Raw genomic sequence first — 26,674 nt, 5'->3', positions numbered from 1 at the left:
AGGGAATGCACTAACTCTTAATGTTATTTAACAGAGTTATAGCTAATCCAATATTGACAGAAGCTCCACAATTTTAACTGGATTTCACTGAGTGGTAGAATGAAACTTTATCTCATAAAAACAGCAGATGGGTAAAATAGCCAACAGTTAGGTGGTATTATGTTCCCTGTTCACAACTTCACACCAATTATGTCTGAAAAATATATTAAATTAGAAGATACAAGAGCCTGTCATTTCCCAGAGAGAGAGAGAGAGAGAGAGAGAGAGAGAGAGAGAGAGAGAGAGAGAGAGAGAGAGAGAGAGAGAGAGAGAGGGAGAGAGAGAGAGGGGGGGTAGGGGGAGAGGGGATTTTGAACCTACAATAAGTGTAATGTTTGGAGCAACCAGGCTCTTCCCCAGACCTCAGAAAGTCTCACTGCTCAAAATGTCACCATTCCTGCAGATTTTAAGCGATGCTATTTGGTGTACAGATTTTCTGTCTCCATTTCCCTATATTTTTGTATCCAGCACCTCATCCTTCGTTATCATTCCAACAGTGTAACCGCTTCCGCACATGTGCAAGTGTGTGTGTGTGTGTGTGTGTGTGTGTGTGTGTGTGTGTGTGTGTGTGTGTGTGTGTGTGTGTGTGTGTGTGTGTGTGTGTGTGTGTGTGTGGTTTTTAGGGTATTGGTGTGGAGTCTGTGGACATGGGACAGACGGTCGCGGGCAGATCGGCAGAGAGGAGCTTAAATAGTGAATGCATGCATACATTAAGGCATTTCAGGTAATCCATCAACATAAGTCTTCCTAAACGATTTGGGAAGAAAAGCCTCAAGGCTAATTTAGCCTTTGCCTTCAGAGGCATGCTGAATCTTGGCTGATGATGGATACGGCTATACATTTATACTCCATCGTGCGAGGGTGTCGTTGGCTTAACTCTCTTATTAGGCTGTCAATCAGCAAAGGATAGGAACCCAGGGGCATAAGCTAGACTAATGATTGTCACGTTCATGTTCAAAGCTTGAAATATCCACCAACCAACAACCTCATTAGACATAAGACATCTGTCATGGTAGACGAGTACAATATTTCCTCCAGCTTATCCTTTTGTTCATGTGTATGGATGGAGTAAAGACTTATATCTTTCATTTCTAAGTAAATTCTAAGTATAGGTCAAAATGCATACTGTAAATGCAGTTTAACTGTCTGATAGTCAGATCAAAATATATTTGTTGGAATCTCTCCGACATAAGTTAACATTCCTCAATTTTTCACGATGATAATCATCATCATCATTTTTCGACTGTGGTCGAGATCATGGATTTCACAATGCCACGCCAGACTTTCCGGTCCTTCATTGCCATCCCCAGTTCCTGCTTACTGATGCATGTGTCCACTCCCTAGTGATGACATCAGGGAACGACAGTTTTCTACCTCTGGTCTGCTTTGAGGCAGGACTCCAGAGAAGAAGGGAAGATATAACCTCATTGTCAGCTCTGTAGCAGTGGCTGGCAAACTGTGTTCTTCTGGATCGGACTAGTGAAGAAACACGGGGAAGGTTGCCATATATTAGATTAGTCGATGGGTGGCTCTTCCAAGACAGATGTTGCGCTCTCATTAGAAGGCGGGTGTAAGTGCCATCCAAACGTTTCTCTAGTTTCTTTGAAAGTGTCCATGTCACGGAGCCATAGAGTAGAATCGGCTCAACGGTCGTCCTAAATATTTGTACTTTTAACATCTTACTAAGCTGGGATGACCAGATCTTATGCATGTCATTGCAGGCTGACCAGGCCATACCCTTCCTAGTTTGAACGTCCTTTTGGGAAGAAGATATAATAATAAACCCTCCCTCATCTTAACAAATTAATTGCAACAGATTCAGAATGACTATTGCTCACATTTATCTTTTTAATTTAGTTTAAAACCACATAGTAATCACAAATATGAGCTACTGTGTAAGTGTGTAGTAAAAGAAAAATCAATGTCAACTGCTTGCTGTACTCTACCGCCAGCCTGTGGTGAGAAGTAGAATTGTTGAAGACATTTTTGTTTTGCTTTGATCCAGCAAATGTCTGTTAGTTCTCACTCTATGCCCTATGTAGGCCTACAATACATACACATATTTGCAGTTAAAAGGTTAAAAGGTAACAACATATCTTCAAAACAAATAAGAATATAAAGGGCAACTAAAACAAAAGCTAAACATTTTGTTGTTGCATGAATTCAAAACAGAGGCTTAGCAGACGATAATGTAATATCTGTATTAGTGATTACTTCCCTACACTGTAGGTTTATAGTTTAAGTAAGAACATTATAGCCAGCCTGTGTCCTCCGTGAGGAGGAAGCCCAACAGCCCTCGGTGAGGCCTTTGGGAGGGCCATGCAAGCAGCAAGCGGAACCGCAGCACCATGACCCTGCGGAACCATTGCCCACCACTCCTGAATGAAGTGTCTGGTGCTGGGACTCACCACTCCTGAATGAAGTGTCTGGTGCTGAGACTCACCACTCCTGAATGAAGTGTCTGGTGCTGGGACTCACCACTCCTGAATGAAGTGTCTGGTGCTGGGACTCACCACTCCTGAATGAAGTGTCTGGTGCTGGGACTCACCACTCCTGAATGAAGTGTCTGGTGCTGGGACTCACCACTCCTGAATGAAGTGTCTGGTGCTGGGACTCACCACTCCTGAATGAAGTGTCTGGTGCTGGGACTCACCACTCCTGAATGAAGTGTCTGGTGCTGGGACTCACCACTCCTGAATGAAGTGTCTGGTGCTGGGACTCACCACTCCTGAATGAAGGCCCTCATTTATCAATCGAGTGGAAATTCTGCCCCAAATTCGAGTGTAGGATTCGTAGTAAACCCACGTCGGGTCGGCATTTACAAAGTGATCGCAGACAGCTGTTCCTTCCTAATTTCATTCCTAGCAGTGATAAATGTGACGGCTGAAATCTATCTGGCACGCCCTATGAAATCAAGCCTCGCCCTCGTTTTTGCGACATGAACAACTGCAGTACGACCTTGGAAACCATAGTTACATGACAAAAAAAGTCAATAAAAAAGTCACCCCCCTCTCATACACACACACAGACGCACGCACGCACACGCAACTTGCAAGTCCAACTGGTTTGTTGTAGCCTATCTTAAATAAATAAAGAACGAACACCTGTATGAATTAAATAAAGCTGTAGCTGTAGTACCCTGTCTGTTTCTCCTCTCGCCTCGCTTGCCTTGCTGCCCACACACACACACGCACATACGGGCCGTGGCCCAGTCAGTTTAGAGCTGGCCCAACTTTGAGCCTTGTGCATGCAAATTTCTGGTTAGTAAACCACAGCATGCATGCCGCCTTTGTTTTAAAATGGTTCCCCAAACCGTTCACAGTTCACACTTCACTATCGGCCGGGGATAGTCCCTCCATGCGCCAGAAGCGTACCAGCCCTGGCAGAGTAGTTCTGGAGTATAGTTCCAACGGATTGTGTGCCCCTGGTTTTTCCCTAGTGGGACTGATTGAGGGTAGCTACTGGGACGTAAGTCGGGACTTGATCACTCCCGGCTGGGTCGCCTGAGTGAGGCGTATGATGTTGAGAGACCCGAAACGTTGACCTCAGGATACATCACTGAGGATATACGTCCCAGGTGCATCCATGCGATGTTTTTTTAGTTATAGTTATAACAGATCATATGCCTGTGCTTCTTCCTACAGAGTAGCTTCACATTGATATGCATGTCGATGCACACACATCTTATGTAGGCATATTGATATGCATGTCAATGCACACAGATCTTATGTAGGCATATTGATATGCATGTCGATGCACACACATCTTATGTAGGCATATTGATGTGCATGTCAATGCACACACATCTTATGTAGGCATATTGATGTGCATGTCAATGCACACACATCTTATGTAGGCATATTGATATGCATGTCAATGCACACACATCTTATGTAGGCATATTGATGTGCATGTCAATGCACACACATCTTATGTAGGCATATTGATATGCATGTCAATGCACACACATCTTATGTAGGCATATTGATGTGCATGTCAATGCACACACATCTTATGTAGGCATATTGATATGCATGTCAATGCACACACATCTTATGTAGGCATATTGATGTGCATGTCAATGCACACACATCTTATGTAGGCATATTGATATGCATGTCAATGCACACACATCTTATGTAGGCATATTGATATGCATGTCAATGCACACACATCTTATGTAGGCATATTGATGTGCATGTCAATGCACACACATCTTATGTAGGCATATTGATATGCATGTCAATGCACACACATCTTATGTAGGCATATTGATATGCATGTCAATGCACACACATCTTATGTAGGCATATTGATGTGCATGTCAATGCACACACATCTTATGTAGGCATATTGATGTGCATGTCAATGCACACAGATCTTATGTAGGCATATTGATATGCATGTCAATGCACACACATCTTATGTAGGCATATTGATATGCATGTCAATGCACACACATCTTATGTAGGCATATTGATGTGCATGTCAATGCACACACATCTTATGTAGGCATATTGATGTGCATGTCAATGCACACACATCTTATGTAGGCATATTGATGTGCATGTCAATGCACACAGATCTTATGTAGGCATATTGATGTGCATGTCAATGCACACACATCTTATGTAGGCATATTCATGTTTACTACAGTCACTATCAGGCAGAAACCTCATCTTTCCATATTTCAACCCTTTGTTTTTACATAAATGAATGCCCTACTTTGACATTCAAAAGAGTCATGCTAACGAAAATAACAAGCTCACAACGCGCGTTGCAAGCTTGTAGATTGGCTATTTTTGAGTGCCCAGCTTCATCATCTTCATACAATCATCACAGCTTCCAGACACCAGGATCATTGTGTGTATTCCCTCAAATACAATATTATGTATTTGCACGCATTTTGTCATACACTTTAGTTCAAGTCAAGTAGTCAGACTGTGGGTTTCTTTACAGTCAGTGTCATTAAAGGAACAAATAAAAGGCCTAATAATCAAATTTAAAAGCCTTGTAAGATAGGCCTGAGTCTGAGAACAGTAAACTAAGGACGTTAAACTCTAATTGGTTTAAACAAAGAAAATAGGTTGTAATTTAGGGGGACATTTTTTTGTAATTAAAAATAGCTGTTGTGTTTAGTGATATGGTTAAACCTCAAATCATCTCCTCCCAGACAAAGTGATTGAGTGGATGGATCGATCCAATAAAATGTATATTTGGGAGGAAAGCCCAGCAATGAGTTAACTTACCATCTTTGTTCACCATCTTCTTAGTGCTGATCCTGGACCAGATCAAACAAAACAGCTCAGCTTTGAACATCCATTAAATACTCTCGGATGAAGACGTTTTCTTTATTCTTACTGATCATAATGAATATAATAGAGAGAATATATTTGATATATTTGAATATATATATGATAACAAGTTAAAACTGGGCAGTGGCAAACTCATTAATAGTAGCCATTGAAGAATACATATGAGAATATGGGTTTTTCTATGGTTAAACCACCATATCTACATCAAATATGTCTGATATATTCAGGCTAATAATATATTGCATTCAAGCAGGACATAACATGGTCGGTTAATGGAGGATTCAAAGCCAGAAGCCTTCCAGGCCTAACTTAATATAATACAAAAAGTGTGTTAGTGGAGCATTCACTGCAGTAAGTACATTTGTCCAGTATTTATTGTCGGGCCTGGGTCCTTGGGCCAGGGTCTGAGTCTCTGAGAGCATGCTTTGAGGAAAGCCAGAGCACTGCTGCTCATTCAATAGAATACGCTCACAAGATGACTGCAAACAAAGGGTAGATGTGGAGTCTGGGGACCCCCAGGGGTCCTTGACGACGGTACTCACTTTAACCCATTTTGACCTGGGAACGATTCTATAAATGTCTTCTAAATCCTGACAGTTTTCTGAAAAAGCTATGTTTCAGTCTTTCGATTTTTCTAAAATAGCAGATCTACAAGCTCATAGCGCGCCACTTGGTGGCGCGCTATGAGCTTGTAGATCTGCTATTTTTCAATAGCTAAAGCATAACATAATGCTTACACCAAAAGGGGTTCCCGCCCAAAATGGGTTTTATACAGTACTTATTGGAATTGAAATCTATTTTTTAAAGGTGAAAAATCTTCAACTTTTATTTACTTTATTAACAACCCAATTCGTCTCTTACGGGTGTTCTTGGCAAATATATATATATATTATATATATTATTTATTTATTTTCAGATGGTGTCCTAGTCCTTGACATAAAAATACTTGATATCCACTGATGAGGAGGATAGGACAATACTGGAAAATAATCTGAACTTCAATACAACAAACATACCATCTTCTCGTAGTCAGCTCCTGCCTTCTGGTGCAGTTTTACTTCCACTTGCTTGAAGGCATGTCTTACTTTTGACTTCTACTGCTTCCCTATCACTGGTCATTGGCTTCTACTGCTCCCCTATCACTGGTCCATAGCCTTCTACTGCTCCCCCATCACTGGTCCATAGCCTTCTACTGCTCCCCCATCACTGGTCATTGGCTTCTACTGCTCCCCTATCACTGGTCATAGCCTTCTACTGCTCCCCTATCACTGGTCATTGGCTTCTACTGCTCCCCCATCACTGGTCATTGGCTTCTACTGCTCCCCCATCACTGGTCCATAGCCTTCTACTGCTCCCCTATCACTGGTCCATAGCCTTCTACTGCTCCCCTATCACTGGTCATTGGCTTCTACTGCTCCCCTATCACTGGTCCATAGCCTTCTACTGCTCCCCTATCACTGGTCATTGGCTTCTACTGCTCCCCTATCACTGGTCATTGGCTTCTACTGCTCCCCTATCACTGGTCATTGGCTTCTACTGCTCCATCACTGGTCATTTGCTTCTACTGCTCCCCCATCACTGGTCATTGGCTTCTACTGCTCCCCTATCACTGGTCATTGGCTTCTACTGCTCCCCTATCACTGGTCATTGGCTTCTACTGCTCCCCCATCACTGGTCATTGACTTCTACTGCTCCCCTATCACTGGTCCATAGCCTTCTACTGCTCCCCTATCACTGGTCATTGGCAAAAAGCAGCCCAGACGGCCAGACCTTGCTCAGATGGGGAGAATATGAGAGGTGTAGGATGAATGAATTGGTCAGTGTAGTACAAGTGGTAAAGGTGAAGACAACACTGTGGTGAGAGTGAGAGTGATGGCTGATTCAAAAAGTCACATGTGGCCTGAGTCAAACAAATGACTCTGAGCTAGGTATGACCTAACCTGACTCCGCCAGATGGGGCAGCAGAGCGTACACTGGGTTCCCCCCCTCCTGCTTCTCTGCTGCCCCATCTGGCGGAGTCAGATTAGGTATGAGCAGTGGTGTGATCAAATGGACTTAGAGGATAAATCAGTCATCCCCACATACTCATGAGTCCGTTTCCATCTCCACAATAAATGTGCTTGAAGTTTGAACCTTATATCCGACTCTGACTGACTGTATCCCAGCTGTGTCAGAGGAACTCATACATACGGCAGAGGCAACAATCTATGTAAAGGCATGTAGAGGCAGCAGATGGCTGTTACAGTCCAGGGCTCCCTACATTGAGGGCATCTAAGGTCATATAGGCCTATATCTTAAGGTCACATAGGCCTATATCTTAAGGTCACATAGGCCTATATCTTTAACTAAGCCTTACATTTTGCATAGCATCAGCTCAGGAGTACATTTCCTGTAGTTAATAATAATTAACAGCAGACGAGTTTACCAGCTTGAATTGAAACTGTAAGATGGCTGCCAATTAACAACGGAGCCTTTGTTAGATTTTATATTGCAGTTAATTGTTTAATTTAATAATAAATGGTAAATGGTGCATTTATATAGCGCCTTTATCCAAGGCGCTTTACATAGATTGTGCATTACATTCACCCATTCACACACACATTCATACACTGATTGCGGCGGAAGCCATGCAAGGTACCAACCAGCACATCGGGAGCAATTTGGGGTTCAGTGTCTTGCCCAAGGACACTTCGACATGTAGACAGGAGGAGCCGGGATTCGAACCGCCGACCCATGGATCATTGGACGACCTGCTCTACCTCTTGAGCCACAGTCGCCCCAGCTGATGACAGCTCAAAATGCTGTATTGGTAATTTAAATGCAAAATAAACTTGACACCTTAGCAGAAACATACCCTTCACACCTAGTGATCAGAGCACTAGGTCACAGAGCGTGAGGAGATAGCAGTTCTATATTGTGATAGTATAGTCCAGGGGTGGGCAACTGGCAGCCCGGGGGCCACATGCGGCCCCCACCTTCACTTAATGTGGCCCCGAGGTTAATGTCAGAAAAACTGATATATTGGTTTCAGCTGTTACAATTCTAGACGACAAGTTAGACTACTTCAGTCTAAATTAGTAGGTCATTGCTCAACACAAGTATAATTAAAGGCATTTGAAATTACATGAAAATGTTAATTTTCAGGATCCAAGAATTCAAGATTTCAATTCAAATATAGCAAAAAATAGCCGATCTACAAGCTCAAAACACGCCGCAGCACGACGCGTTTTGAGCTTGTAGATCGGCTATTTGTCGTCAACTAGCAACTAATCATTGCTAGCGTTCCTTCAGTAACAGGTCGTCTCCATGTTTCTCCAGAATTGGAAAATAAATTTCAGGATACCAATTTCATCTAACCAGGGGAGAGAACTCAGACAGGATACAGATTAAACAAATTAAATTGGAAGTGATGACACAAAGAAATGTGCGAACAAAATATTGGAACACTATAAAAATGATAAATTGGATTTTCCACCCATCTGAAAATAAGTTTATTGAAGAGCAGGAGAGATGGTAACCTGACTCCGCCAGATGGGGCAGCAGAGAGTACACTGGGTTCCCCCCTCCTGCTCCCATCTGGGAACTCTCAGGCAGACTTGATGCCCGGCCACAAAACGGCCTGGCCAATCAGCAGCAGCTAGAGGCGGGATAGCTGCTGCCGATTGGCCTGGATGGGGGACCGACTCCTGTTACTGAACAATCTATACCAATGATTACTATCAGAAAATAGTGCTTTAAAGGTTTTGTTTTTAACCAAAAATATCATTCACCCTGCCTTTAAAACTACCGTTATAAATATCACTCACCCTGCCTTTAAAACTACCGTTATAAATATCACTCACCCTGCCTTTAAAACTACCGTTATAAATATCACTCACCCTGCCTTTAAAACTACCGTTATAAATATCACTCACCCTGCCTTTAAAACTACCGTTATAAATATCACTCACCCTGCCTTTAAAACTACCGTTATAAATATCACTCACCCTGCCTTTAAAACTACCGTTATAAATATCACTCACCCTGCCTTTAAAACTACCGTTATAAATATCACTCACCCTGCCTTTAAAACTACCGTTATAAATATCACTCACCCTGCCTTTAAAACTACCGTTATAAATATCATTCACCCTGCCTTTAAAACTACCGTTATAAATATCACTCACCCTGCCTTTAAAACTACCGTTATAAATATCATTCACCCTGCCTTTAAAACTACCGTTATAAATATCACTCACCCTGCCTTTAAAACTACCGTTATAAATATCACTCACCCTGCCTTTAAAACTACCGTTATAAATATCATTCACCCTGCCTTTAAAACTACCGTTATTGCAAGCAGTGGGGAAACTTCTGATATGGTTATGTAAATTAACTGAAAATAGGTTTTAGATTAATGATGAACAAATCCACAAGAGGCCATCATTTCTCTTTATTATTTTAGGATTTTTCATTTCAACCTGATATCAAGCAATTCTGACCACAACATCCTGTTTTCTCCTGAAGGAGTTGGCTATGAGAAACAGTTCTGACCACACCATCCTGTTTTCTCCTGAAGGAGTTGGCTATGAGAAACAGTTCTGACCACACCATCCTGTTTTCTCCTGAAGTACTATGTACCTATGTACTATAGTACAGTACAAGTACTTGGCTATGAGAAACAGCGCAAAACTGCATCAGACCCGGCAAATGACTATCTCCTGTTACAAATTAATTTGTTTGATTGGAGTTTGATTGGAAATCACGACACTGAATGTTGATAGCCATACCAGAGGCTTTACTCTATGGCCAGAAATATCTGATGTTACTCTTAAAGCATTATCTCACAATTCATTATTTAGATCTCCCACAATCCATGTCCAGTCCAGTTACGGTAAATAAAACCAAGGAGAATAGACAGTGTGACACCGCAAAGAGTGCACAGCCCCAATCTCACCAAAAAAAAAAAGTACAATAACCTTCGTTAATAATAATAATATTCCCTAATAATATTCCCTCCTCCGCGTCATCAGTGCCCATACCCAAGGCGGGGTTGGCGAAATGGCCTTTCTGTGTGGAGTTTGCATGTTCTCCCTGTGTCCCCTAGGGTAGGTACCCTCACATGTTCTCCCCGTGTCCCCTAGGGTAGGTACCCTCACAAAAACATGCAGTAATCCTGGTCTCTAAACTACCTCCCATGGCCAGCCTGATGAGTGGAATGGAACTGGTCGAAATAACGTGTTCCTTCCACGTGCTACGTCTGGCTGGGGAAACTCCCCCCTGTCAGGTGAAAAGAAGCAGTTTGGACTCCTCATGCATAGAAGGAAGCATGAGGTCAGTCCCCAGGTTAGCAGAGGAAGTGTAGCGCCCAGGATTACATTAGATAATTGACACTGTGAAAAAAAATGGGTTGCAAAATCGTGGGATAAAGATTAGAAAAATAATAATATTAATACATTGTGTTTTTTCAGTTTAATTCAAATAACGAACAGAAAAATAAATTCCTTTGGTCAAGTAAAAAAAACAAACTGAGAGAAATCTTCCTTTACAAGTCTTATGTCCCTCATTATTCTGGTTGTTGAGGCTCTAAGGCTGCAAAGGAGGTGTCAAGGCAATATGGTTATGCTGCCCCCTGGTGGTCCATGCTGCAGCATGCTGGGAGACAGTGGGGTATACGGGGTAAAGTAAATGGGCATTGAAAGAGTAAGCCTGATCTATACTTAACCCATTTTGACCTGGGAACGATTCTGCAAATGTCTTCTAAATCCTGACTGTTTTCTTGAAAAAGCTATGTTTTTCTATGTCAGTCGTTCTCAAACACTTTCATGTCACTTTTCACGATTCTTTAAAAAATAGCAGAGCTACAAGCTCATAGCGCGGCACCGAGTGCCGCGCTATGAGCTTGTAGATCTGCTATTTTTCCAATAGCTAAAGCATTACATAATGCTAACACCAAAAGGGGTTCCCGCCCAAAATGGGTTAAGTTGCGTGCAGAAATTGAACTGATCTACAGACTCCCCCAATGCATGTTGCAAATGTGTAGATCTGCGCATCATGACACCCACGCTCAACTTCGTATGGATCAAGCCCGCAGTCTGTTATAATCAAAGGGCAGGGGAGGGGGAGTCAGGGTCAGGCTGTTCTCAGAGGGCAGGGGGAGTCAGGGTCAGGCTCATGGATCAAGCCTGCAGTCTGTGTTCTCAGAGGGCAGGGGAGGGGGAGTCAGGGTCAGGCTCATTGCTATAATTGTTGCTGTAGTGACTCCCAGCGGGGGGCTGGTGGTTGGGCAGGTTGTCCAGCTCGTCCACCTGGGGCCCGGGGTGCATCACCACCAGCTGGTCTTGGGGGATGTCCGAGACTGCCGCCGCCAGGTTGGTGATGGACTTGGACTTGACACACTGGAAGTCCACGTGGCGACTCTTACCCTCCTCCTTCTCCCAAGACATGCGAATGAAGGGCCTCTGGACGTAGTTATAAATGACCTCTGGACGACCTCCGGGGCGCTTTTTGACCTTCTCTTTGTAGGTGGGGTAGCCTGCAGGAGAGGACATACGATGTGTGATCGGGGAGAGGAACAATACGGTCTTTGGTTTCCACTGTGATGATGATGATGATGATGACCACACTCTAGTTGAGTGAATAGTTATTTCAGATCATGTAAACAAGGACATGACAATTGATATGAAGTCACCATACCAGGTAGGTACTGGTAGTGCATGTTTAACCAATGCTAAACTTTTTTTCTTTTTAATTTTTATCCCACGATTTTGTAACCCATTTTCACCCCTTTGTCAATTATCTAATGTGCTCTACACACCCTCCGCCAACCTAGTCCCCATATATGGGGGACATGGGGAGAGCAACGGACTTGAACTCATGCTTCATTGCTTCCTTCATGCCTGAGTGTCCAAGTTGCTCCTTTACACCTGACAGGGGGGAGTTTCCCTGGTTCGACGTAGCGCGTGGAAGGAACACGTTATTCCAACCAGTTCCTTTCCCCTCCATCAGGCGCCCTGGCTGGCCAGGGGGAGGCAGTTTAGAGACCAGGATTACTGCATGTTTTTTGTGAGGGTACCTACCCTAGTGGACACGGGGAGAACATGCAAACTCCACACAGAAAGGCCCTTTCGCCAACCCCGCCTCGGGTATGGGCACTGATGATGCGGAGGAGGAAACACGCCGCCTGCAGCACCCACAGCGTCCCGAGCGGGAATTGAACCCAGGACCTTCTAGCTGTGAGGCGACGGCACTACCGACTGTGCCACCGTGCCCCCAATGCTAAACTTTACTTCCAAAACGTAAGTACTTCCTTTTAGTCAAAGTTGCATAATTGTTGTGTTTTAAAGGTATATTCAGTGATTTGAATTAATTCAAATATCACTTATTTTTTCTTTTTTTCTGGATAATCCTCCCTACTATAGAGTGTGCTGACCATATAAGGAGTTCCTCCCTGTCCCCAGTGAGCCCCTGGGGTCAAAAACCCCTAGTTTCAGTTTTGGTGGCGGGTGGCAAAACCTTTATCCAATCAGGATGAGAGGGGGCGGGCCTTGGTGCACATGCTGTTGGCCTGTTGCACTTCCCCCCCACTGTAGAGCGTGCATGTGCACATTTTGTTACCGGGGCGGACTGGGTGGTTTTCCAAATCACCCAAATCACTGAATGCTCCTTTAATCAAATTGAAAGCACAGATTGATTTGGACAATAATCCCCGTTTTAAAGAAACATTGGAGGGGGCAGTATAAAGGGTGGCTGATGGATCTTCCAGGCATTTAACATTTCAACAGAAACTACATACAGTAAGCCGACTCTATCCTAGGATCATAAAAGTATGGTTATTTAATGGTGCAACTCACCTTCAATGCCCAATCTAATTTTCTTCAGTCCCCTCTCCTTCAACACTGATTTGGCAACATCACGATTTTCAATATACTTGAAAAACCTGTACAGTTTTGTGCTGTATATGACTGCAAAAAGAGAAAGAAAGAGGCGCAGCAGGACATTAAAACTTGCTATTAATTGTCAGCATATAGAGCGTCGCAGTCCCGCCCCCTCGAGAGACCCGGAAAATAAATCCCTGTTCATTTTCCTCATAGACTTTTCAGAAAGTATTTATTTAAAGACGTTTACGCCGCGGACAAAGCCAACTCTTGTCGTGACAAAATCATGACAATAAACACAATGTTTTGGGTCAAACAAAGAATTAGAAAGTAGGAAAAAAACAGCAGGTTACAACACTTTTGTCGTTTTTCTTCTTTGTAATTATTTGTTTGGTCCAAAATATTGTGTTTGTTGTCATGATTTGTCACGACTCGAGTTGGCTTCGTACGCCGCTTAAAAAGTCTTACAATAAATACTTTTTGAAATGTCTATGAGGAAAAATGCATTGGGATTCATTTCCTGGGCCTGGCGTCGTCATGAAAGGGGGCAGGACTGCGACGCTCTCTACAGATTCTATATCAAAGTGGGGAGGAGGGTAGGGGGTATATATAGAATTCAAAAAGAGCGGGAAAACATGCTTACTCTGCGAGTACTCTTCACCCATCTGTGGTGGATACTCTTCATCCCAGTCCACCACATCATCATCAGTGAGCACTACTATGTGACACTCCCGTTCTCCATTCTGGGCACTAGCCACCATCAGAGGTACAACCATCTCCTCCAGGTAGAACTCAAACTGCTGCCGTGCACCATCATTAGACAGTTCGTGCATCAGGGCACCTGATAAAAGAACAGATTACATCAGGAAGGAAGGACGCCACTATGAATTAGGGATGTCGGTAGCGGTTAATCTCCCAGCCGGGTAGCCGATAGCATTATCCGGTTAATTAACTGTTGTTGATTTTTTTTTTAATACCCCAAATGTAATATGCACGTAATACACAATTAACGCTGGTAGACGAATGGTATACATTTATGTATGCTCCTTTTAAAAGACAAACAAAAAAAGCAACATTTAACAATACAAATAAATTGTTGGCTTAATTATCAATTTAACCCATTCTGGATGGGAACCCCTTTCCCAACTAAACTGCAACTAAACTGTTGCCTGGATAGAAAGACAACTAAATGAGTTGTTTGGAGGAACACTGTTGGTTTACATTAAAAGGGGTTGAGTGAGCCTTAAAGGACCACTTCACCACTTTTCAACTTCTCTTCCTATAATTGGTCCTAACTAATGTTCATGATAAAATACCACCATTTTTTCCTACTCAGTCTGTGTCTCATAGGAAGGCTGTGGGCAGTTCAGAAACCCGTCCACCAGTGACATCATCGATGGTGAATCCAAGCTAATAGAAACGGCAGGCTTTCTTTTCCTGAAAAGTTGCAATGCAAAAGTTGAAGCCATCGTTCTCACGATAATAAAAAACTAAATATATTTTAAAACAAATCTTGTTTAAAAAAAATCTGCCTAATGATGATGTCACTGATGGACGGGTGTATGAACTGCCCAAAGCCCTCCTATGAGACACAGACTGAGTAGGAAAAAATGGTGGTGTTTTATCATGAACATTAGTGAGGACCAATTATATGAAGAGATGTTGAAAAGTGGTGAAGTGGTCCTTTAAGCGCAACAGGGACAAGCACCCATTGTACAAAATTACTTTACTGAACTTGGTTCATAAGGACATTTTGTCTTATTAACCTATTCTGGGTGGGAACCCCTTTTGGTATTTTAAGCATTATGTTATGCCATAGCTGTTGAAAAATAGCAATCTACAAGCTCATAGCACGGCAGTCTGCTATTTTTTTAAAATCGTGGACATGTTCCTCAAATCTTTTCTGTTTTTAACTCAAATCTTTACTTCCGAGGGGTCCCTGCCTCCTGGATCAACATATTTTCAGATGGGGGTCGGCGGCATATTACATATTATTTTTTGGGGTCCTTGACATGAAATATTGAGAATCACTGATATAGAAACATGAGGTTTTTCAGAAAAAAAATACGTTTTAAAAAAGACTTCAGGCCTAAATGGGTTAAATAAAATGACACATGACGTTCATTGAAAACATAAAGTGATGCAGAAGGGATACTTACTAGGGGTGGGACGATATGGGTTCCTCACGATACGATATATATCGCGATATTAGGCCCTCGATAACGATAATATCACGATATATTGCGATATTTGCGATATATCGATATATTGTATGCAATTTCATCAACGATATATCACGATATATGCAACTACAAAATACTTGGAACTGAAAAAATGCAGCATTTTGTATTCCCACAAAGCTGTTTGGAGACTTTGGACAAATCACCATCCAGTAATTCAGTACTTCTGGTTGCTGTGGAATCTGAGTGGGATTTGCTTTATTTTAGCTGTCATTTCCTCCTTTTCTAAACATGTTGTTCATCACTTCATTATGAACAACATTTCAAATTTCTAAAAAAAAAAAAAAAGAAAAAAAAGGGGGGTTTTTCCGATATCGATTATTTATCACGGGAGGACGTATCGATATATATCGCCATATCGATATTTCAGCACACCCCTAATACTTACTAAGGTCTCGACACTTGATGGTGCTGTAGTCAAATGAGATGCACAGATAGTCACAGGCCTCCCGCAGCTCCGGTATGGAGATTCCATCAGGGCAGCGGATCAGACCAGAGTTGTAGTAATCCTGCCAATTGTTGACAAAATGACTCAAAAGTATAAATATGACATTGTTAGCTTAAACCATTTAGGCCTGACGTTGAAATAAAAAAAAGTCCTCTGAAAGAATATATATATATATATTCAAAGATTTGTGCCGTATTTTCACGATTTTTCAAAAATAGCAGACCTACAAGCTCGTAGCGCGCCACTCGGTGGCACGCTATGAGCTTGTAGATCTGGTATTTTTCAATAGCTAAAGTATAACATAATGCTTAGTTAAAACACCAAAAGGGGTTCCCGGCCAGAATGGGTTAAACCTGCATTAGCTTCCAATCTACTAGTATTCATTTTGTACAACATAATTTTCATCTTCATTTCCTTGTAAGAGTTCTGACATATCAATCATTACGGTTTATTTATACTGCAGTTTAAAATAAATCACATTTTGCTAAAAATGTATCTTTTGTTGTTAAATGGCCAATGTTTAACAGGGTTGTTCTTGTACTAGTACACAAATATAATACAAAATCAGACACTGAACTGAGCGGTGCATGTTTCATGATAAATGCTTTTTTATGTGATGTATGTGTGCTTTTTTGTTCTTGCTTAATGTAAATCGCTCTGGATTAAGAGCGTCTGCTAAATGCCTAAATTGTAAATTGTGCTCTGTGTGTGTGTGTGTGTGTGTGTGTGTTGCAGTGGTCAATGGGTGAGTGCTTAGTGTGAATGGTCCGGCATCTGCAAGGGCCAATGGGTCCTACTAGTCTAAACAGACAGACAGAGCAATTTAAAAGAACGTTGTCCACCGCTCAAAAATAAAAAACAAATTGAGTATGCCAGTGGTTAGTTAATACAACCTTAATTTCTCATGAATCTGTGAGCAGCACTATGAGTTCCCAGATTGATACAACCTTGACATAAAGTTGAAATTGTATTGTGATAATTATGTCACAATAAAATGTGAAGTCCTGTACAAATTCACTGAACAGAATAAGAATTCAAGCACAGTTCAGCTGAACACTGGATATTGTAACAGTTCATTGACATGTTCATAGACCGGCTATTTAGAAACATGTTTCCCCCAAAACAATTGAAAATAGGACTTAAGCGCTTAACCCATTCTGGGGCGGGGACCCCTTTTGGTGTTTTAAACTAAGCGTTATGTTATACTTTAGCTATTGAAAAATAGCACATCTACAAGCTTGTAGGTCTGCTATTTTTGGAAAATCGTGAAAATGCGACGCAAATTCTTTGAATATATATTATTTCAGAAGACTTTTTTTTGTATTTCGACGTCAGGCCTAAATGGGTTAAATCATGTTATAATAGGCCCTCTTGCTTAGCAGCTTATGCACACACCTAAGATTGCCAACATGCACTCTAATCTGGAGTGCCCTTGTACATAAATAATGATCCGTGGTAAAAAAAAAAAAGATAGAAGAGAAGACAATAATGTGTTGTGGGACTGACCAAAATGGCACGGAAAACTGTGGAGCTGATGCCCTCTGCGACCTCATATTCCCCTTTCTCATTGGGCCGTGTGAAATTATGTTCTCTTCCAGATCCAAACATTCTGTTAAAAAGGTAAAGCAGGATACAGTATAATTTATGTCATATTATTCTGCATTTTCTTCTGCTATAGATGAATAGCCTAGTAGCCAAAAAAGTGAACCCGGACATGTTGAGTACACCAACGTTTTATGTTAGAAATGTTTAGTATGGGTCCCCAGCATGTAGAAACTGCCGGATGCTAACTTGCATATGTTGAGCAATTTTCATAATATGTGACCATACCATTAACAACCTATAGAAGGCAAAATATTCAAAATTTCATTATGCTTTATCTAGCATGTGATGTGTCAAACGAGGGGGTTTTCATGATGCTCAATCCATTCCAAGCATTAGTTTTGCAAAAGAAAACACTCATTGGGCTTAAAACGGCCATGCCCACTTGCCCAAATGTGCTGACATCATCAATTTGTGATGACGGTATTGGCCGTTTTTAGCCCAATTAGTGTTTTTTTGCAAAACTAATGCTCGGAATGGATTCAGCATCATGAAAACCCCCTAGTTTGACACATCACATGCTACATAAAGCATGATGAAATTTTTAATATTTTGCCTTCTATAGGTTGTAATTGGTATGGTCAAACATTATGCCAATTATGAAAATTGCTCAACATAAGCAAGTTAGCATCCGGCAGTTTCTACATGCTGGGGACCAATACTAAACATTTTTAACATAAAACCTTGGTGTACTCAACTTTCACAATGGGGCTCTATGGGCTGGCTACTAGACTAGAATGTAATGACAAAATAATTCTAATGCACTGTACCTCCCCAGCATAGTGTTGGGTTGAGCAGTGAAGATGGAAGGGTCGACCACAAAGCGTGTGTTGTCAACAATGAGGGTGACCCTCTCTGAGGTCCTAATACTCCGGGTTCCGACACCAGCGCTCCCTCCTCCTCCTCCGTCCTTAGCATTCTCATATACAAAAACCATCTCTCCAACCCCTAAGCTCTTGAAGGCAGTGCCCTCTGAACTGGACAGGCTGCTGTTCCGACTACTGACCACTCCGCTGCTGCTGGAGCCGCTGGGGGAGATTCTCTGAGGCCGTGGGCTGCTGGCCCTGGACGGTGGGCCACTGTCACGCTCTGGACACAAACAAGCAAAACCAGAAGGTTACGGAAGACAAGTTTCACCTTCAACCGAGTGTAGAGCCAATGTAGTGAAACACATAACTTATGCTATTTCTTACTACCGTGTGACAATTTGCGAAAATGCAGAAAGAATTTGACAGCTAATGGTCGAATGAAAAGGCTAATGGTTTCGATGTTAAGTTAATAAGCTCTTTCATATTGTGCTCATTAGAAAGGTTCTGTCGTTTCTATGATAGGCTAATGGGCAAAACCCATGGTCATCTTACATGTCTTATGTCTATCGATCAGTACTTGTTTTTCCCAACATTCATTCAGCACACTTTACTCACCGCTGTTGTGTTGGCGGGTGGGTGAGGTGACATTTCGAATGCAGGGGGTGAGCTGGCCTTCTCTTTCGTGTGAGGAGTCCCGGGAGCGGTCACCGGAGCGCCGGCGATCACGTGAGCGGTCACAGCCCCCGCTGGCACCATGCAGGCTCATCTTCTCCTGCTCTTCCTCCACTCGAGATGCTCGGGCCTGAGCACTGTGGAGGAGAAGAATGACCACAGTGCAGGACATGCTCAATATCAACGGTGGATATACTTAGCATTCTAACTGAGAGCCAGGCCCCACTGAGCATTTCCATTTACTGCTGCTCCAACAACAATGAAGTCACCCTATTGGCAAACCCACTTTTGTTTAGTTTTTTTCTAATTTTTATCCCACGATTTTGTAACCCATTTGTCACCCCTGTGTCAATCATCTAATGTGACCCTGGGCTCTACACACCCTCTGCCAACCTAGTCCCCATATATGGGGGACATGGGGAGAGCAACGGACTTGAACTCATGCTTCCTTCATGCCTGAGTGTCCAAGTTGCTCCTTTACACCTGACAGGGGGGAGTTTCCCTGGTTGGACGTAGCACGTGGAAGGAACACGTTATTCCAACCAGTTCCTTTCCCCTCCATCAGGCGCCACGGCCATCATGCAAAATGATGGCCGGGGCGATTAAAGACTTTGAGCAAGTATGTCAAAGCTACACTTCTTCCACAGAGTGAATCACTGGTTAGCTTTAGCCATTACCTGAATAGATGAAGCTTCATCAAAAGAAATGCTAGTAGCAATATCATGATATACAGGAGTACACTGTTCCACCAATGTCAAACCTTTTCTGATAAAAGTCTGTTTTTACTCATGTTTTAACTTATATTGTGTATACTTTATTCTTAGTTTATGCCATGTATGCTGTCCTTTATCATCTGTACTGCAATCGCTGTACCTTATTAATATTTTCATTGTTTTATGATAACGTGAAAATGTGGCGCAAGTCTTTGAATATATTATTTCAGAGCCAATGTTTTTAACTAAAATGTTGGTTCTGGGGGGGGGTCCCTGGAACAACATATTTTCAGATGGGGGTCGGCGGCCAATTACATATAATTTTGGGGGTCCTTGACATGAAATAGTTTGAGAACGACTGACATAGAAACATAGGTTTTTCAGAAAACTGTAATTTTGTAGAATCGACGTCAGGTCCAAATGGGTTAAAGTGAAGTCTGCTTTCGAGGCACCACTGGGTTGGACTTGTATCCTTACTTGGCTTGCTTCCACCGAGAATGGACCACCGCAGCCACCTCATGGTGATTACGTGTAATACAAGTAGAGGAAACTAAGCCTTTGTCTATTGACTCTTTGCTGTTAATACTTAATACCCAGAATATGTTGCGTCTTGGCCAGATGGGACCTAGTCTATCGACTCTTTGTTGTTAATACCCAGAATATGTTGTGTCTTGGCCAGATGGGACCCAGTTTTGGCAAAGGCTGATGGATATTTGTGTAAGAAAAAAAATCTATTATTACTCCGTCATTGGCAAACAGCATAATGTTGTGGTTGCAAGAATCAAAACCCTATGTTTCCAAACTACTATACTTTATACTGTAGTTCGGTGTCATGCAATATACACTAGTACTCCATTCTATGGTGTAAATGGTAAATGGACGGTTAGCTCAACCGTCTGGGCACCTAGGCTGCCGAGCCAGCCTGACGGCGTGCCGCGGGTTCGACTCCCGATCCCGACGTCCTTTGCCCCCCCATCTCTCTCCCCATTTCCTGTCAGACTACTTTCATTCTATCAATAAAGGCAGAAAAAGCCCCCAAAAAATATCATAAAAAAAAAAAAAGAAATAGCAGATGTACAAAGTGACATTTTAAAATCTAAAATGACACAGAAGCGTTCCCGGTTTTAATGGGTTAACATGTTGATAATTTTCATTATCAATTATTTGATTAACCTATGAGATTAATACATTTAGGCCTGAAGTAAAAAAGAAAAAAAAAAAAAAAAAAAACGTTCGCTCTGAAAGAATATATATTCAAAGATTTGTGCCGCATTCTTACGATTTTTCAAAAATAGCAGACCTACAAGCTCGTAGCGCGCCACTCGGTGGCGCGCTATGAGCTTTTAGAAGTGTCAGAGATGAAATCGACATGTAAATATGAAATAAATGCTTAAAACATGTAGCTAGGTGTAATGTTAGAGACCACAGAAGTGAACCTTTCAAGCCCGTTTTCTCAACTCGCTGTTTTCTGCAAGACATTACTCTATAAGCCATATCTCCAAAACTGGTGGGCCAAACTGAACAACCAATATGTCAATTTGAAGCTATGATTCCCTACTTTCATATGACATGAAAAAACGAAAATTCAAAAAAATCCAATGGCAGTCCCTCAGTCAAATTTAGTCACATATGTTGGATTGGCTCACCTTGAATGCCTGCAGAGTTTGCGAGGTCGGCTGGTTGTTGTTGTTGTTGTGTGTTCAGTCCAGTTCTCGGCGTCACTGGAGTTGCTATCATATGACTGTAGACGCTCTGCCATCAGTCCAGTCTGGATAGTTCACCCTTCATCATCTACCAGAAACATCCACAAGCAGTGATGTAAAGCAGGGGTCTGTGACCTTTTTTAAATGAAGTGCCATGTTTTTATTTTCCAGATCGTCAGTGTGCCATATCAACATTCATTAATTTGAATGACACCACGTCAACATATTTTGCTTGTCCACAAATATATAGTTTTTCCTTTCATGTTGTTATAATGATCATTAGACTCAGGGCAATAACAGAGTTCAGTTTTAATGAATGTAGAATGCAGGATGTAATTTACACACAAATGTGAGGGACTTCATTTATTTGACATTTTTTTAAATAGTTTATTTTAAAACCAAAAATACTCTCTCACACACTTGCCAGTGTGCCAGTGATCACGCTCCTTGTGCAATGTTGGCACTGGTGCCTAAGGTTGCCTACCCCTGATGTAAAGAACATTTAACCTTCATCATCATCCACAAGCAGTGATGTAAAGAATAGTTAACCTTCATCATCTACCAGCATCATCCACAAGCAGTGATGTAAAGAATAGTTAACATTCATCATCTACCAGCATCATCCACAAGCATTGATGTAAAGAATAGTTAACCTTCATCATCTACCAGCATCATCCACAAGCATTGATGTAAAGAATAGTTAACCTTCATCATCTACCAGCATCATCCACAAGCAGTGATGTAAAGAATAGTTAACCTTCATCATCTACCAGCATCATCCACAAGCATTGATGTAAAGAATAGTTAACCTTCATCATCTACCAGCATCATCCACAAGCAGTGATGTAAAGAACAGTTAACCTTCATCATCTAGACATCTACCAGCATCATCCACAAGCAGTGATGTAAAGAATAGTTAACCTTCATCATCTACCAGCATCATCCACAAGCATTGATGTAAAGAATAGTTAACCTTCATCATCTACCACAAGCAGTGATGTAAAGAATAGTTAACCTTCATCATCTACCAGCATCATCCACAAGCAGTGATGTAAAGAATAGTTAACCATCATCATCTACCAGCATCATCCACAAGCAGTGATGTAAATAATATTGAACCTTCATCATCTACCAGCATCATCCACAAGCAGTGATGTAAAGAATAGTTAACCTTCATCATCTACCAGCATCATCCACAAGCAGTGATGTAAAGAATAGTTAACCTTCATCATCTACCAGCATCATCCACAAGCAGTGATGTAAAGAATAGTTAACCATCATCATCCTCTACCAGCATCATCCACAAGCAGTGATGTAAAGAACATTTAACCTTCATCATCTACCAGCATCATCCACAAGCAGTGATGTAAAGAATAGTTAACCTTCATCATCTACCAGCATCATCCACAAGCAGTGATGTAAAGAATAGTTAACCTTCATCATCTACCAGCATCATCCACAAGCAGTGATGTAAAGAATAGTTAACCTTCATCATCTACCAGCATCATCCACAAGCAGTGATGTAAAGAATAGTTAACCATCATCATCCTCTACCAGCATCATCCACAAGCAGTGATGTAAAGAACATTTAACCTTCATCATCTACCAGCATCATCCACAAGCAGTGATGTAAAGAATAGTTAACCTTCATCATCTACCAGCATCATCCACAAGCAGTGATGTAAAGAACATTTAACCTTCATCATCATCCACAAGCAGTGATGTAAAGAATAGTTAACCTTTATCATCTACCAGCATCATCCACAAGCAGTGATGTAAAGAACATTTAAAACGCTTTGTGTGCCCTTTCAACATTTTCAAACTAGTGACCCAGGGTGCCCAATGTTATTTTTGACATTTTATTTATTTTTTATATATATAAAAAAAGAAAAAATCAAAGACGTCCACAGACATCCTGGGCACCACACAGTGGTAATTCCCAGGACGTCTGTGGACGTCTTGGGCACAAAATGTGTACCATTCACACTGAGCACGCACTATAACGATTAAACTATAACTACACTGTTCACCATTGTATTTGTTATAAAGCTGGTGTGACCTCTGACCTCTGCCATCCACTTGATTTGGAATGATTTTTAAAATTACATTTTTATAGTTATCGTCATAGTGCTGCTCAGCGTGAATGGCCCTTAACTCAAGTACTACACTTTGGTCAAAACGTTCAAAGCACTTATTTTAGCAGCATTGCAATTTCTTGATATATGTTTTTACTTCTACTCGACTACATCTCAGACTAGGCAAATGTACCTTTTATTCCACTCTATTTATTTGACAACTTCAATTACTTTGCGATGTGGCCTAGATTTACCAAATTGGCAATACAGTGGCAGATCTACAAGTTCCACATAATCCACAATGTGTCTCCATCTAAAGCATTGCGAGCTTGTAAATTAGCTATTTTTAATAGCCTATGTATAAAATGGGCATTCTGTACAATGAGTACATTTACTTTAGTGTAGAAGGGAGTTCCAGCCGCGCCTCTAGCCTATAGCAGGCCAATCTGGTGCATCTCAGGAGCAGGACATATGCGAACAAGAAGGCACTGGAGCAGCTCAGATGATTTAGGCCCTTATTTTATTTGTAACAGGGTGCAAGTAAAAAGCGACAACGTTTCGATGTGTCAATTACATCTTCGTCAGGTCATAGCCCGAGGGGGCAACACAGTGAGGCTTAAGTACACACATGGTGCAGGGGGCAGGCCCTTGGTTAACCAATGTCACACAGCCAGCAATCATTAGTTCATACATAATTTTCACGTGGAACCTAACAGTGAGGGATTATCCAGATGAAAGTTAAAGTGCATTGAGACTATACATTTACAGACTATAAATACACAGGTGTAGAAAGAATAGTACAAAAATAGAACATATTTGGTTTTCGAGACAACTATCAAGTTCATATTTAAGTAAAGTGTCAAGTACAAAAATAGAACATTTTGGTTAAGAGAAAGCTGTCAAGTTCATATTTAAGTAAGGTGTCAAATACAAAAATAGAGCAACATTTTTGGATTAAGAGACAACTGTCAAATATGAACTTGACGAAAACCAAATATGTTCTATTTTTGTACTATTCTTTCTACACCTGTGTATTTATAGTCTGTATATTTATAGTCTCAATGCACTTTAACTTTCATCTGGATAATCCCTCACTGTTAGGTTCCACGTGAAAATTAGGTATGAACTAATGATTGCTGGCTGTGTGACGTCATTGGTTAACCAAGGGCCTGCCCCCTGCACCATGTGTGTACTTAAGCCTCACTGTGTTGCCCCCTCGGGCTATGACCTGACGAAGATGTAATTGACACATCGAAACGTTGTCGCTTTTTACTTGCACCCTGTTACAAATAAAATAAGGGCCTAAATCGTCTGAGCTGCTCCAGTGCCTTCTTGTTCGCATACATTTACTTTAGCTTCTTATTTAGATAGATATATATATATATATATATATATATATATATATATTCATATTTTGCCAATACTGTAGAACCTTTGGCACCCTTGTTTACCTTTTTGGTATTTGGGGACATCGGTCTCCCCAAATACAGAAAAGGTAAACAAGTTTCCCGAAAGGGGCTACCAATACTGTTTTACTTTGATTTAAGTAAGAGCTTGAATGCAGGACTTTTACCCTGTGGTATTTCTACTTATACTAAAGGATCCGAGTACTTCTTCCACCACTGTCAACAAGCATTATTTCATATCAATCAATTTCAATAATGAATTACAATATAAATGACAAAACCATATGGGTTGACTAGCAAACATTAATAATAGAGAACATCCAAAATATAAGCTTAGAGTTTACTTAAATAATGCAATGAACGTTGGGCTAAGCGTAGCTCTGATCCATAGCTCTAATGCCTTCATTACAACGGCAGCAAAGGGCATTAGGACTATGGACCATAGCCCTGGTCCAGTGCCAGTGAGAGACTGGCTGTAAGCACTGGACCATAGGCTATAGCCCTGGTCCAGTGCCAGTGAGAGACTGGCTGTAAGCACTGGACCATAGCCCTGGTCCAGTGCGTACAGCGAGTCTCTCACTGTAAGAGACTCTCTCTCTCTCTCTCTCTCTCTCTCTCTCTCTCTGTCTGTCAGTGAGAGACTCGCTGTAACCAGGGCTAATGGACCAGGGCTAGGCTAAGCGTTGTTAAATTCAACCTAGCTACAGTAACATCATAACCTTATGTTGCAGTCTGAGTCTAACGATAAACGGCTGAAGAGCTTCGTTACAAAACTGTGTACGCGGGCAGTCAGTTGACACTAAGTCCGTTCTAACATTTAACGTTATTTATTATAGACCACACAACTCACATAACACAAACAAAACTCACTTTGATATCAATAAACAACCTGCTAAAACACTTAAACAGTCGGCTAGTGTTAGCTATAGGCTAGCGAACACCCACTATATACCCAGCTGACGTCTAACAAAAGTAACATTCAAGGAAACAGTAAATAACTACAATAACTTACGCTAAAATAAATGCAACTGGAGGAATATAAAGTGTGTAAACACCTGTCTGTGGACGGCAGGACGGCCCGTTGCTTTTAGATCTGTCCAAAAAAGGACATTAGTGTTTGTAGCTGCAGCTGGAACTCTCTGCTTATCTCGCGATGGTTGTTTACATGGCTTGTAACTTCCTTCCGGTGTTGAAAATAGCCGACCTACAAGCTCACGACGCGTTGTTTGATTGATTGATTGATTGATTGATTGATTGATTGATTGATTAATTGATTGATTGATTGATTGATTGATTGATTGATTGATTGATTGATTGATTGATTGATTGATTGATTGAAGTAGTTCTGAAATTGAATTTCAGTACATTTCAAGCACAACTCAATACAAAACTGTTAACTGTGCACCCGACACCATGTTCAATTCATCATAACATTTTTGTACAAACACTTCTATATAGCCAAAAACAGGAAAATCAGGTAAAAAGATTTTATGTAGTGCCCTTTGAGAGCAGTTTTGAAGGAGTCAAGGGATTTGCATGTCTCAATGACTGTTGGTATTCGTTCCACATTTTGGTGGCATGGGAACGAAAATAATTGAGTTCCTTGTGAGCTTGTAGATCTGCTATTTTGGTGCCGTTGTGCGACGAAGTATGAACCGGGCTTCCTTTCTTCTTCTACTCCTTAATTATTTTAATTTAAGTTAATTATATTAAAAATAGCATTAATAATAATAATAATAATAATAATAATAATAATGATAATAATGATGATGATGATGATGATGATAATAATAATC

The 26,674-nt window shown here is 41.3% G+C and overlaps 1 protein-coding gene across 4 annotated transcripts; it reads right to left on the bottom strand.

Annotated features, from left to right (window-relative positions):
- Window positions 1-10,777: 10,777 nt before the first annotated feature.
- Window positions 10,778-26,065, bottom strand: btbd10b (BTB (POZ) domain containing 10b). 4 transcript variants are annotated; one of them, XR_013789666.1, is made up of 10 exons: window positions 25,934-26,065; window positions 21,341-21,485; window positions 18,925-19,118; window positions 18,271-18,589; window positions 17,405-17,507; window positions 15,839-15,959; window positions 13,854-14,051; window positions 13,187-13,297; window positions 11,274-11,868; window positions 10,778-11,201 (listed from the first exon to the last, which is right to left on the bottom strand). XR_013789666.1 is itself a non-coding variant. In XM_079497250.1 (9 exons), the coding sequence occupies exons 2-9, from the start codon at window positions 21,451-21,453 to the stop codon at window positions 11,534-11,536; spliced, it is 1,494 nt and encodes a 497-aa protein (XP_079353376.1). In that variant the 5' UTR covers window positions 21,454-21,485; window positions 25,934-26,065; the 3' UTR covers window positions 10,778-11,533. The 4 variants fall into 4 exon arrangements, 3 of the variants coding, with proteins under 3 accessions (XP_079353376.1, XP_079353377.1, XP_079353378.1); XM_079497250.1 differs by having other exon boundaries at window positions 10,778-11,868; XM_079497251.1 differs by having other exon boundaries at window positions 10,778-11,868; window positions 25,891-26,018.
- Window positions 26,066-26,674: the final 609 nt, after the last annotated feature.

The sequence above is a fragment of the Electrona antarctica genome, assembly GCF_951216825.1.
Source record: "Electrona antarctica genome assembly, chromosome: 3".
NCBI lineage: Eukaryota > Metazoa > Chordata > Actinopteri > Myctophiformes > Myctophidae > Electrona > Electrona antarctica.
Note: the sequence above shows the minus strand (reverse complement) of the source record. Positions and strands in the feature narration are given on the sequence as shown.

What these genes read in the sequence shown, in the direction of transcription:
- btbd10b (XM_079497250.1), bottom strand. Translation starts at nt 21,453, where the DNA reads ATGGCAGAGCGTCTACAGTCATATGATAGCAACTCCAGTGACGCCGAG. An exon ending in AAACTCTGCAGGCATTCAAG is followed by an intron (nt 19,119 to 21,340) that starts GTGAGCCAATCC and finishes TCTCCTCCACAG; the next exon opens with TGCTCAGGCCCGAGCATCTC. An exon ending in CCCAACACTATGCTGGGGAG is followed by an intron (nt 17,508 to 18,270) that starts GTACAGTGCATT and finishes CCTTTTTAACAG; the next exon opens with AATGTTTGGATCTGGAAGAG.